General features: G+C 42.1%; 1 protein-coding gene across 1 annotated transcript in view; it reads left to right on the top strand.

The window, feature by feature from the left end:
• Window positions 1-13,535, top strand: part of LOC141107618 (uncharacterized) — a gene marked incomplete in the record, with an annotated part of 110,163 nt that overhangs the window by 44,483 nt on the left and 52,145 nt on the right. The window contains 1 exon segment of the mRNA XM_073598474.1: window positions 13,500-13,535. Coding sequence (XP_073454575.1) covers window positions 13,500-13,535 — 36 coding nt within the window.

Below are 13,535 nucleotides of genomic sequence, written 5' to 3'. Positions count from 1 at the left end.
GATCACACCTGATGTACTGGTGGCCTATCTCATTTCTTGTGACCCGAACAAGTCAGGACAGTACAAATACCCCCAAAATGACCCCTTTTTTGAAAGTAGACATTCCAAGGTATTCAGTAAGATGCATGGTGAGGTTTTTGATGTTGTCATTTTTTCCCACAATTCTTTGCAAAATGAAGATTTTTTTTTTTTTTTTTTCCTCCCATAAAATTGTCATTGTAATTGGTTATTTCTCGCACATGGCATGTGTATACCACAAATGACGCCCCAAAATACATTCTGCTACTCCTTCTAAGTATGGCGATACCACATGTGTGGGACTTTTTCACAGCCTAACCACATAGAGAGGCCCAACATGCAGGGAGCACCATCAAGTGTTCTATGAGCATAAATGACACATCTAACTTGTTAACTACCTATTACACTTTTGAAGGCCCTGGAGCACCAGGACAATGGAAACGGCCACAAAATGACCCCATTTTGGAAAGCTAACACCCCAACGTATAATCTATGAGGCATAATGAGTTTTTTGAACGGTTCATTTTTTTCCAGAAGTTTTTGGAAAATGTGGAAAAAAATGAAAACGCATTTTTTTTTTACACAAAGTTGTCCATTTATAAGCTATTTCCAACACATAGCATGTACATAGCAAAAATAACACCTCAAAATACATTCTGCTACTCCTCCTGAGTATAGCGATACCACATGTGTAAGACTTTTACACAGCCTGGCCACATACAGGGGCACAATACTGAAATAGCACCTTCAAGGGTTTTAGGAGCATAAATTACACATCTCATTTCTCACCCACCTATTACACTTTTGAAGGCCCTGGAGCACCAGGACAATGGAAACGCCCACAAAATGACCCCATTTTGGAAAGCTAACACCCCAACGTATAATCTATGAGGCATAATGAGTTTTTTGAACGGTTCATTTTTTTCCAGAAGTTTTTGGAAAATGTGGAAAAAAATGAAAACGCATTTTTTTTTTACACAAAGTTGTCCATTTATAAGCTATTTCCAACATATAGCATGTACATAGCAAAAATAACACCTCAAAATACATTCTGCTTCTCCTCCTGAGTATAGCAATACCACATGTGTAAGACTTTTACACAGCCTGGCCACATACAGGGGCACAATACTGAAATAGCACCTTCAAGGGTTTTAGGAGCATAAATTACACATCTCATTTCTCACCCACCTATTACACTTTTGAAGGCCCTGGAGCACCAGGACAATGGAAATGCCCACAAAATGACCCCATTTTGGAAAGCTAACACCCCAACGTATAATCTATGAGGCATAATGAGTCTTTTGAACGGTTCATTTTTTTCCAGAAGTTTTTGGAAAATGTGGAAAAAAATGAAAACGCATTTTTTTTTTACACAAAGTTGTCCATTTATAAGCTATTTCCAACACATAGCATGTACATAGCAAAAATAACACCTCAAAATACATTCTGCTACTCCTCCTGAGTATAGCGATACCACATGTGTAAGACTTTTACACAGCCTGGCCACATACAGGGGCACAATACTGAAATAGCACCTTCAAGGGTTTTAGGAGCATAAATTACACATCTCATTTCTCACCCACCTATTACACTTTTGAAGGCCCTGGAGCACCAGGACAATGGAAATGCCCACAAAATGACCCCATTTTGGAAAGCTAACACCCCAACGTATAATCTATGAGGCATAATGAGTCTTTTGAACGGTTCATTTTTTTCCAGAAGTTTTTGGAAAATGTGGAAAAAAATGAAAACGCATTTTTTTTTTACACAAAGTTGTCCATTTATAAGCTATTTCCAACACATAGCATGTACATAGCAAAAATAACACCTCAAAATACATTCTGCTACTCCTCCTGAGTATAGCGATACCACATGTGTAAGACTTTTACACAGCCTGGCCACATACAAGGAACACCGTCAGGTGTTCTAGGGACACATAGCATGCACATACCAAGAATTACAGCCCAAAATACATTCTGCTGAGCAAAGGGTAAAAAAAAAGATTACCTGTAGTTTTAGTAGCACAGTTGTCCACAGGAGGATAGCACTGGTCCAGGCAGCAGGCAGGGACTTGGTCAGCAAAAGCGAACGCAATTGATCCAGGCAACAGACAGGAACACTGTCCATAGTCAGTACAGGCAGCAGGCAGGGATACTGTCCATATACAGTCCAGGGTCAGTGCAGGCAGAGATTGTCAGCAGTGCCAAAATATTGATCCTGGTAGTAGGCAGGAACATGGTCCATCCATGTGGTGTGGTCAGTTCATGCAACAGGCAGAGGCATGATGGCATAGGTCCTACAGGCAGCAGGCAGAAGTAGGGCCTCGTTCAGGACAGAATGGGGACAGGGGTAGAGGCTTCTCCCACCCAAATCTCTTTGAAGCCTCCGAGTCTCCAGACCCTAATCTAGGAATGAGAAAACAAAAAAAATGTTTTCTTCATCCAGAAAAACAATTCTGGAGCCCCTCACATATGTGAGACCCCTGTGTTATGAATCCCACTAGTCCAGTAGCAGGGTACAAGATCAGTCCAAGAGGCAGGCAAAAAGGATGGTCAAACAGTCCAGGGTCAGTTCCAGATCAGGCAGAGGTATGAACAGAATCGGTAGGCAGAAGCGTGGTCGAAAAACAAGCCAGGGTCAGTTCCAGATCAGGCAGAGATATAAACAGAATCGGTAGGCAGTAGCGTGGTCGAAAAACAAGCCAGGGTCAGTTCCAGATCAGGCAGAGATATAAACAGAATCGGTAGGCAGAAGCGTGGTCAAAAAACAAGCCAGGGTCAGTTACAGAGCAAGCAGAGGCATAAGGGGTGTGAAGGTAAATGGCAGGAAGTGAGGGTTATGTTTACCATACTTCACTAATAATTTAGTGAAGTATGGTAACGGCGGAAACAGTTAACTATACAGAGGCCTGGTTGGGAAGGACATTGGGGACAATAAAAAGTAGTGTCTCTTCTCACTCCTCCTTTGGCGCACACCCGGCATTTTTTCTGCCGTTTTTGGCCTGTTGGTCTGGGGGGGATTTTTTCGGGAAAGTGGCGTTCGGACAGTCTACTAATCACATCGGATCGAATGGTTTCTGGTGGGCCGTTGGGGTATATCAGGGCAGTGATGATTTCCTCCTGGTATCCAAGGAAGGATTTGGGGCTTGCAGTGGATTTATGATAAATAACATAGCTGTTATATATGGCCAAATTGAACAAATATATTGAAACTTTTTTATGCCACTGGTATGTTCTTCTCGTGGCAAGATAGGGTTCGAGCATCTGGTCGTTGAAGTCGACACCCCCCATATACTTGTTGTATTCAAAGATGCATGTGGGCTTTTGGATTACCCCATTCCTCCTGGTTACCTCCACGACGGTGTTATTGTGGATTGATGAAAGCACGTAGACGTCCCTTCTGTCCCTCCACTTCACAGCCAGAATTTCCTCATTCCTCAAGCTCGCCATTTCCCCTTTTCTTAGCTTTTTGTTCACGAGGCTTTGAGGAAAGCCCTTCCGGTTCTTCCTTATGGTGCCACATGCTGGAGTCTTCTGTCTGTGAAGATTTCGGAACAGGGGCAGACTAGAATAAAAATTGTCCACATATAGATGGTAGCCTTTTTCCAGGAGTGGGTTTATGAGCTCCCAAACGACTTTCCCACTCGATCCGATATATTCTGGGCAATTAGGGGGATGTAGCTGGGTGTCCTTCCCTTCGTATATCATGAAGGCATAGGTATATCCTGTAGCTCGGTCGCATAATTTATACATTTTCACCCCATAGCGGGCCCTTTTGGTGGGAATAAATTGTTTTATGCCCAATCTGCCACTAAATTTGACCAGGGACTCATCCACACATATGTGCTGGTCTGGGGTAAATAACTGGGGGAAGATATCAGAAAAATATTTTAGTAGTGGGCGAATTTTATATAGCTTGTCAAAATGTGGGTCATTTCGGGGAGGGCACTGGGTATTGTCATTGAAGTGTAGGAATCTCATAATCATGAGATACCTGGTTCTGGGCATTACAGAGGAAAAGATGGGCATGTGTGGATGGGACGGGTAGACCAATAGGAACGTAATACATTTTTTTTGGTTAGTCCCATACAGAATGTGAGGCCCAACAAAATTCTAAACTCCTCCACTGTTAGGGCTCTCCATTCGTAGGGACGGGCATAATAGGACGTTGGGTTACTTGCTATGTATTGTTGGGCATATAGATTGCACTGGGCCACAATCGATGCAAGCATGTCCTCAGTAAATATAAGGTTGAAAAAATCTAATGGTGAAAAATTTTCCGTATCCACCTGGACTCCTGGCTGGGCAGTAAAAGGGGGAATGATAGCTTCTCCTGAATTGGGTGGCAGCCATAAGGGGTTCTCAAGGGAGTAGGGAAGGCTGGCATGGGACCTAACCCTTTGGGCCTGAGGTGACACCCCACTGGTACGTGGACTTTGTCGAGGCACTGCGGTGCTGGTGGATGGCATTGCGGTGATAGTGGATGGCATTGCGGTGATAGTGGATGGCATTGCGGTGCTGGTGGATGGCACTGCATCCTCACCAGTACGTCTTCGTCTGGCGGGCGGACTCTCATCCTCCTCTGAGGCTGTCAGTGTACCACTGCTGAGGACAGGCTCGTAGTCCACGTCAGACTCAGAATCTGAATAGGAATCTGAAGCGGAGAGCTCCCCGTTGCTCTCGTTGGCCGCAAGAATATTATATGCCTCCACGGCTGAATATACTCTTTGTGACATAGTGATGAAAAATGGCAGATATGTGGCACTGATGACACGTGACACTGGCAGATTGCACTGGTGATAGATGGCACTGATACGTGACACTGATGTGGTAGGTGACACTGGTGACACTGATGTGGCAGGTGACAGACAGGTGGCACTGATGACAGATGGCACTGACAGATTGCACTGATACGTGGCACTGATACGTGGCAGGTGACACTGACAGGTGGCACTGATGTGGCAGGTGGCACTGATGTGACAGGTGGCACTGATGTGACAGGTGACACTGACAGGTGACACTGATGTGGCAGGTGACACTGACAGGTGACACTGATGTGGCAGGTGACACTGACAGGTGGCACTGATGTGGCAGGTGACACTGACAGGTGGCACTGATGTGGCAGGTGACACTGATGTGGTAGGTGACACTGGTGACACTGATGACACTGATGTGGCAGGTGACAGACAGGTGGCACTGACGACAGATGGCGCTGACAGATTGCACTGATATGTGGCACTGATACGTGGCAGGTGACACTGACAGGTGACACTGATGTGGCAGGTGACACTGACAGGTGGCACTGATGTGGCAGGTGACACTGACAGGTGGCACTGATGTGGCAGGTGACACTGACAGGTGGCACTAACGACAGATGGCACTGACAGATGGCACTGATGACAGATGGAAGCACTGTGGCACTGATGTGGCACTGTATGGGCACTGTATGGGCACTGTACTGTGTTTCACTAAAGGCTCGGCACTCACAGTTATCACAGATCGCTCTCTCTCCTCACACACGGTCTCTGTGTGAGGAGAGAAAGCCGGCAATGAGAGATGATCTCATATGTTTACATTTGAGATCATCTGTCATTGGAAGCTCGGATCGCGCTGTAAACGGCCGCTGTGATTGGCCGTTTACGGCGATCCGTGACTGGCTGTGTCCAAGGGACACGGCCAGAGCAGAATTTCCCCGATGCGCGCTCCCGGGAGCGCGCATTGCGGAAGTGAACAGGAGGACGTCCAGGGACGCCCTCCCGGCAATTGGAGTCCGCGCTGTAGCCGTCTTTCGGCTATAGCGCGGACGCCTAGTGGTTAAACAGTCTCCATGAATTAAAATTAAAAATAAATAAAATGTGAAAAATTCCTTGTGGACACATATTAACCAAAAGGCTAAGGCGTCTCATGGTATATATTATTGTTGAGAGCCTATACTCCACAAAGTAATAAAAAAAACAAATTTTATTGAAAATAAAAAAAAATAAAATTAGTGTGCATATCTTTGCCTAAAAAAGGCACAAAAAATATTAAATACTTTAGGAAATATTGTAAAAAATATTATTGAAAACAATATAATATATTTTAAGCAAATCGAGAAAAATATAGAGAAAAATATTTTTTAGAAAAAAAATTTTCTTTTTGTAAAGAAAACATTTTTTTTTTTTGTATATATATAAAATTTTATTGGGAAGAAAAAGGGGAATTAAAATCTTCCATTAACACTGAGATGTCACATCAAGTTAACATTAGAACCAATTTTAAGCATTATCGATGAAAGCATTCAGGTCTACTTCCACGTTTAACCCGAATGGTGTGTAACATTTAATTCTAAAAATCCATGCCATTTCTAGACGGGAAATCCCTCGCACCAAAGATCCACCTCTCCAGGGGCGTGTATATTGATCAATACCTAGGAAGACAGTTTTATCCGGATTTTTATTGTGAACTTCCAAATAATGTCTGGACACTGGGTGTTTGGGGAAACCATTGAGGATATTGGTCACATGCTCATTTAATCTAACTCTGAGGGGGCGTTTAGTCCTGCCCACATACTGAAGCCCACAAGGGCATTGGAGCAGGTAAACAACCCCCTCAGTAGAGCACGTGATAAAGGGTCTAATGGCAAACTCTTCCTGAGTGCTAGAAGACCTAAAGTTCAAAGTTCTCCTATGTGTACAGCCATTTAGTGAACATACCCTGCATCTCCTGCATTGGTAAAATCCAGAGAGATCATTGAAAAAACTACTTTTGATGATAGGAGGGTCGATAATGTTATTCGCAATGGTGCCCCTTAAAGAGGGTACACCTCTATAAACCACTTGGGGTTTAGCAGGGAGGAAAGTGTTAAGGGTGGCATCATTGGTAAGGATATGTCAGTGTCTATTAATCATATTTCTTACTGATCTATGCTGAATAGAATAGGTCGTAATGAACGGAATGGAAGGCGTCCTACTATTGTTAGGTGGTTTCTCTGTGAGCAGATCCTTCCTGTCCATAGCTAACACTTCCTTCAAAGTATTGGCAAGAGGTGTATATGAATATCCTTTCTCCAAGAATCGTTTTGTCAATATGCCTGCCTGTGAAAGGAACTCGCCATTATCTGAGCAATTTCGCCTCAGGCGCACATACTGACTTTTGGGCACCGACCTAATCCAGGATTCGTGATGGCAACTGCTGGTAGGAATATATGAATTGCGGTCAGTGCCCTTGAAGTGAGTAGCTGTAGCGAACTGGCCACCCTCTGTTCTGATGGCCAGATCTAAAAAGCTAATCTCTTGGTGACTGGCCTCATAGTTGAGAAAAATACCCCTCATGTTGACATTCAACTCAAGGAATGAGTCTAGATCAGCCCTCTCACCATCCCACAGGAGGAGGATATCGTCTATATACCTAGCCCACAAGACTATCTGAGGTCTATGTTGGGCATAAACGACATCCTCCTCCCAAAGGGCCATGAAGAGGTTCACCAAACTGGGGGCATACTTAGCCCCCATGGCGACCCCTCTATCCTGTTTGTAAAATTGTCCTCCAAACCAAAAGTAACTGCGAGAAGCAGCAAAATGGAGCAATTCAAGAATGAAGGAGATTTGTTCATCAAGGAGGTTAGAATCGCACCTCAAAAAATATTCAACTGCGTGGAGACCGAGACTGTGTGGTATGACAGTATAAAGATGACTTGACGTCAGCTGTCACCATCCACAGTCCTGGTCTGGGTGTAATTTCAGTCAGTAAATTAATCACATGCCGTGAATCCTTAATATAAGAAGGTACCTTCACAACTATGGGTTGCAGGAAAAAATCTATATACCTGCCCACCCGGGACGTAACGGAATCTATACCGCTCACAATCGGACGTCCCGGGGGGCAGGTAGGGTGCTTATGGATTTTTGGAAGATAATATATCACTGGTGTCCTCGGCGCCCTAGGTATGAGATAAGACTTCTCCTTTTTATTAAGGACACCTAGTTCAAAACCTCTCTGAACAAGAACTTCTAATTCTTTCTTATACTTAATTTTAGGGTCAGAGGGAAGAATTGTATATGTATCCGTATCACCTAATATCCTATGCATTTCTGCCAGGTAGTCTTTTTTGTCTAAAATTATAACACCACCCCCTTTGTCGGCAGGCCTGATGACTAGATCTTTATTTTCACATAAAGAATCCAGACCTGCCACAAAGTCTCTATCTATTTTTGCCTTATTGATAGGCATTTTATCTAGGTCACTAAGTACTATATCCTTAAAGACTTTAAGAGAGGGGGCCAAAGCCCCAGGAGGATTAAATAGAGAGGCGTTTGTGAGTCCTGAATGTCTATAGCCGATAGATGGAATATGATTATTTTGAATGGGATTGGATACCATATATCGCTTGATGCTGAGTTTTCGTATAAACTTATGGATATCCATGTAGGTCTGAAATTTGTTCAGCCTACGTGGGGGGGCAAATTTGAAACCCTTACTCAGCACCAATTTTTCTGAGTCTGTTAAGACAACAGTACTTAAGTTAAATATTCCATCTTCGGTTATGACTTTTTTATTTTTTGATCGTACCCTTCTCCCTCCTCTGGTCCCTCTTTTGGATCTATAGGCCTTTTTATGCCTTGGGTGGATTTGTGAAAACCCCAATGTTGGGTAGGATTGGAAGGACCGGGGCTAGCCGAACCTTCAGAAATACCAAACCCGGAATGTGGTAATGAATTTAATGTGCCAGACACCCTTCTAGGGTCAAGATTTTCACTGGGGCCCTCTAAATCCCTCAATGGGTAGAAACTATTGTGAGTGCTCACATTGTATTCTGATACCTCTCTCCTATCAAAAGTTCCATGGTTATCAAAATGACGATATTCCATTTCATACTTATCTGGGTGGTCGGGCCTGTGTCCCATATGTGCCATATGGGAGTCCTACCCATGATGATAGTTGGTCCCATTGGTTGGATCACGGGGGAATGGCGGGACCCCCCTATTTGTTATATTGGTAGTATTGTCGCTCTTGGGCTACCTGGGGGGGTGGTAACTATAAGTGTTCACCGCATTCTCATAGCCTCTACATCTCCCACGACTGGAGGGGCCTCCCACCCCTCTACCTCGCCGTGGGGGCAAAGGTGTATAATTGGAAGGACCTCCACCTCTACCCACCCTACCAAGCCTAAAGGGGGATTGGTGGGAACCTTGTTTACCTCTCCGGGGTGGTCCTGGATAGCCTCCGAGAGGTTGCATGGGGTTGGATGTAGTAATCGGAGGGGGGGGGAACCACACTATTGCTAGCTGGGGCTCCAATCTCCATGGCTTCATTGATCGTGTTGGTTTGGTCAGCCAACAACTTTTTCTGCCATTCAAAAACTACTCCTTGGTAATCCCCTAGATCTCTATTATACTTTTTTTTCTTCTTAATTCTGTGATCTTTTGTCTTCATTATCCAGAATCTTCAAAAGGGAAGATGACTTCTTCTTGATAATCAGTACTCTCTTTGAAGGGAGTAAGCTTATCTTTAATGCTCTTTATTTCCTCAACTAAGCGGACAAGTTTATTGTTCTTACGTCCAACTAAAAATTTGAGAAACTCAATCCCTGCCGTATTAAAATAGGCGAACCAATCTTCCAGCTGGACATCACCCTGCTGGGCACTGACCTCCCACCTGAGGCTCCGAGGAACCATCTGGTTTTTAATGTATGTGTTCAGATAGGCGATATCCCACTGGGTATGAAGTTCTGAAATGGTTAGGTTTTTAAGCCTCATAAAGAGGCCACCCAAATCACCCTCATCTCCTTTGAAAGCTTCAAACACTCCTTCAATGTTAACCACCTTGGTGGCTCTGTATTCAAAGATATCCATAGTGAAAAATTATGCACTAGTGTATACCAAACAGTATATAAACAAAACACAGAATTGAACCTATGAAGGGAAGCTGCAGTATAAAACCATCATAGAAGAAACATAAAAAACAAGAAAAAATACTGCGCTACCACTAAATCGATAAACCCCCCAAAAAGCAGCAGTTAAACAGTGAGATGTGCACCAAAATGACAAAAGAAAAAGAAATAACCGTGCTAAAATATATATGAATAAGATATGTGAAATATTCTTATATCGATGTCCCAAAAACCTCTGTTGGAAAATTCATGTATGTACGTGAAACATTGCGATAATCAGAAAGATATATACAAGTCCATACATATAACTGTAAATCAAAAGGTGATGTCTATATATGGTAGATGGAAATCTTTATATATGATAATTGACCAGAATCAGTCACAGAGAGAAGCCCATGAATGGACACAACCAGACTTGGTGGTAAAGATGAAAGAGACACCACACTCAGTGATCCGCCACCGCACAAATATTGCGCTTACCACAAGGCAAGCAAAAACCAGCCTATGTTCCGTCCTGGTATGGGAAAATCCAGCTCGTGTGACTTGACTGCATACAGCGTGGCTAAGAAGATGTAGCAAGGACCCCAAACTCTCGTCTCACAGGCATGTGAATGAAAAGAAACTGACCATAGTGTAATACTGGCAGGACAGTTTAATAAAAAAAAGGTAGAAAACTTACATAAGTAGATTAAAAACAGCAAATAGCCGGCCGGTATAGCGAGCACCCGTCCACACTAGGATGGCGATGACGTCAGAGTGTCAACCTCCCGACGTACGTTTCACCACAAATGGCGTCGTCTGGGGAACGGGTGACGCTCTGAGTCATCGCCTTAAATAGAGTACAGATAACCAAGCCTCGTTCTGAGATCTCAGCAGTGGAAGGGAAAATAGCCACTCAAATCGTGGCTCATATTAGAGGGGGAAAAAGAATCAGAACTGAATCTTATACTTAAAACAAATTGCTTAGTATGAAAATGCAAATATGTGAACCAAACAAATGAAAAAATGTATAGAAAAGTGTCCAATCAAGAAGTCCTTCCTCTGACAAAAGGTCAGACTGGCTCAATATTCCTTAAAACTAATGAGCAAAAGGATTGTGAGATTCGACACACTGCCATCTTGTGGTGATAAAAGAAATGGCTATAAAAATACCAATAACCGAGTGAATGACCTCAAATAATAATTAAACAGTCTCCATGAATTAAAATTAAAAATAAATAAAATGTGATAAATTCCTTGTGGACACATATTAACCAAAAGGCTAAGGCGTCTCATGGTATATATTATTGTTGAGAGCCTATACTCCACAAAGTAATAATAAAAACAAATTTTATTGAAAATAAAAATAAAATAAAATAAAATTAGTGTGCATATCTTTGCCTAAAAAAGCCACAAAAAATATTAAATACTTTAGGAAATATTGTATTATATTATATTGTAAAAAATATTATTGAAAACAATATAATATATTTTAAGCAAATCGAGAAAAATATCGAGAAAAATATTTTTTAGAAAAAATGTTTTCTTTTTGTAAAGAAAATTTTTTTTTTTTGTATGATATAAAAAAAAAATTTAGAAAAATTTATTGGGAAGAAAAAGGGGAATTAAAATCTTCCATTAACACTGAGATGTCACATCAAGTTAACATTAGAACATTAGAACCAATTTTAAGCATTATCAATGAAAGCATTCAGGTCTACTTCCACGTTCAACCCGAATGGTGTGTAACATTTAATTCTAAAAATCCATGCCATTTCTAGACGGGAAATCCCTCGCACCAAAGATCCACCTCTCCAGGGGCGTGTATATTTATCAATACCTAGGAAGACAGTTTTATCCGGATTTTTATTGTGAACTTCCAAATAATGTCTGGACACTGGGGGTTTAGGGAAACCATTGAGGATATTGGTCACATGCTCTAATCTAACTCTAAGGGGGCATTTAGTCCTGCCCACATACTGAAGCCCACAAGGGCATTGGAGCAGGTAAACAACCCCCTCAGTAGAGCACGTGATAAAGGGTCTAATGGCAAACTCTTCCTGAGTGCTAGAAGACCTAAAGTTCAAAGTTCTCCTATGTGTACAGCCATTTAGTGAACATACCCTGCATCTCCTGCATTGGTAAAATCCAGAGAGATCATTGAAAAAACTACTTTTGATGATAGGAGGGTCGATAATGTTATTGGCAATGGTGCCCCTTAAAGAGGGTACACCTCTATAAACCACTTGGGGTTTAGCAGGGAGGAAAGTGTTAAGGGTGGCATCATTGGTAAGGATATGCCAGTGTCTATTAATCATATTTCTTACTGATCTAAGCTGAATAGAATAGGTCGTAATGAACGGAATGGAAGGCATCCTACTATTGTTAGGTGGTTTCTCTGTGAGCAGATCCTTCCTGTCCATAGCTAACACTTCCTTCAAAGTATTGGCAAGAGGTGTATATGAATATCCTTTCTCCAAGAATCGTTTTGTCAATATGTCTGCCTGTGAAAGGAACTCGCCAGTATCTGAGCAATTTCGCCTCTGGCGTACATACTGACTTTTGGGCACCGACTTAATCCAGGATTCGTGATGGCAACTGCTGGTAGGAATATATGAATTGCAGTCGGTGCCCTTGAAGCGAGTAGCTGTAGTGAACTGGCCACCCTCTATTCTGATGGCCAGATCTAAAAAGCTAATCTCTTGTTGATTGGCCTCATAGTTGAGAAAAATACCCCTCATGTTGACATTCAACTCCTCAAGGAGTGAGTCTAGATCAGCCCTCTCACCATCCCACAGGAGGAGGATGTCCTCTATATACCTAGCCCACAAGACTATCTGAGGTCTATGTTGGGCATAGACGACATCCTCCTCCCAAAGGGCCATAAATGAAATGTGATCTATGAATGGAGGAGGTGGGCCTTTATTTCACTTGCTCATCCTCTCTTCATAGATGGAAGCTATAGTACAGCTTCTACGAAAGGAGGATGGGGTGGAAAGGGCTGGCATAGTCAATACTCTTGACAAGTTTTTTTTTAACTTTACAATGTTTTATTGAAGATAAATAGAGCATAGCACATGTTAATGACATACACAAAGTACATTCGTCAATATAATAGCGTTTTAAACAATCATATATATTTTTGTAACAATTAGACTAAACTTTGGCTTTAAAACCCAATTCCAAGTTGGGCACATTTGTCCATAGTTTCACTTTAAAGTGTAATTATAGGCAAAACTTTTTTTTTCTTTTTTACATTTTTTTAGCTTTAGATAAAGTAGAGATTGATTAGAACACCTGTCAGTTTTTATTGTCGTCTGTGCCCCTGTTAGGGAAATTCATTCTTGCTGTTAAAGAAAGTTAAAGTAAATTGATACCAGACCATTAATAAAGGGTAAAACTTCCAATGGGGACACTGGTTCTGGTGAGTCTCTCATTTTGGAAGTATTTCCTCTCACTTCCTGTTGTGGTTATGGGACAGGAAGTGAAGGGAAATCTCCCTAATGGGACACAGATGGCAAAGAAAATGACAGGGGCTATAACTATATCCCTTCCTATCCAAAATGAAAAAAAAAGTTTTGTCTTTTAATACACTTTTATTATTTATCTCTACTGTTTATTATCTTTACTAGGATTTTATCTCTCTGAATCTTGTGGGGAAGGCAGTC

The sequence above is a fragment of the Aquarana catesbeiana genome, linkage group LG09 (genome assembly GCF_042186555.1).
Source record: "Aquarana catesbeiana isolate 2022-GZ linkage group LG09, ASM4218655v1, whole genome shotgun sequence".
Taxonomy (NCBI): domain Eukaryota; kingdom Metazoa; phylum Chordata; class Amphibia; order Anura; family Ranidae; genus Aquarana; species Aquarana catesbeiana.
This window is presented reverse-complemented; position numbering and strand designations above follow the sequence as displayed.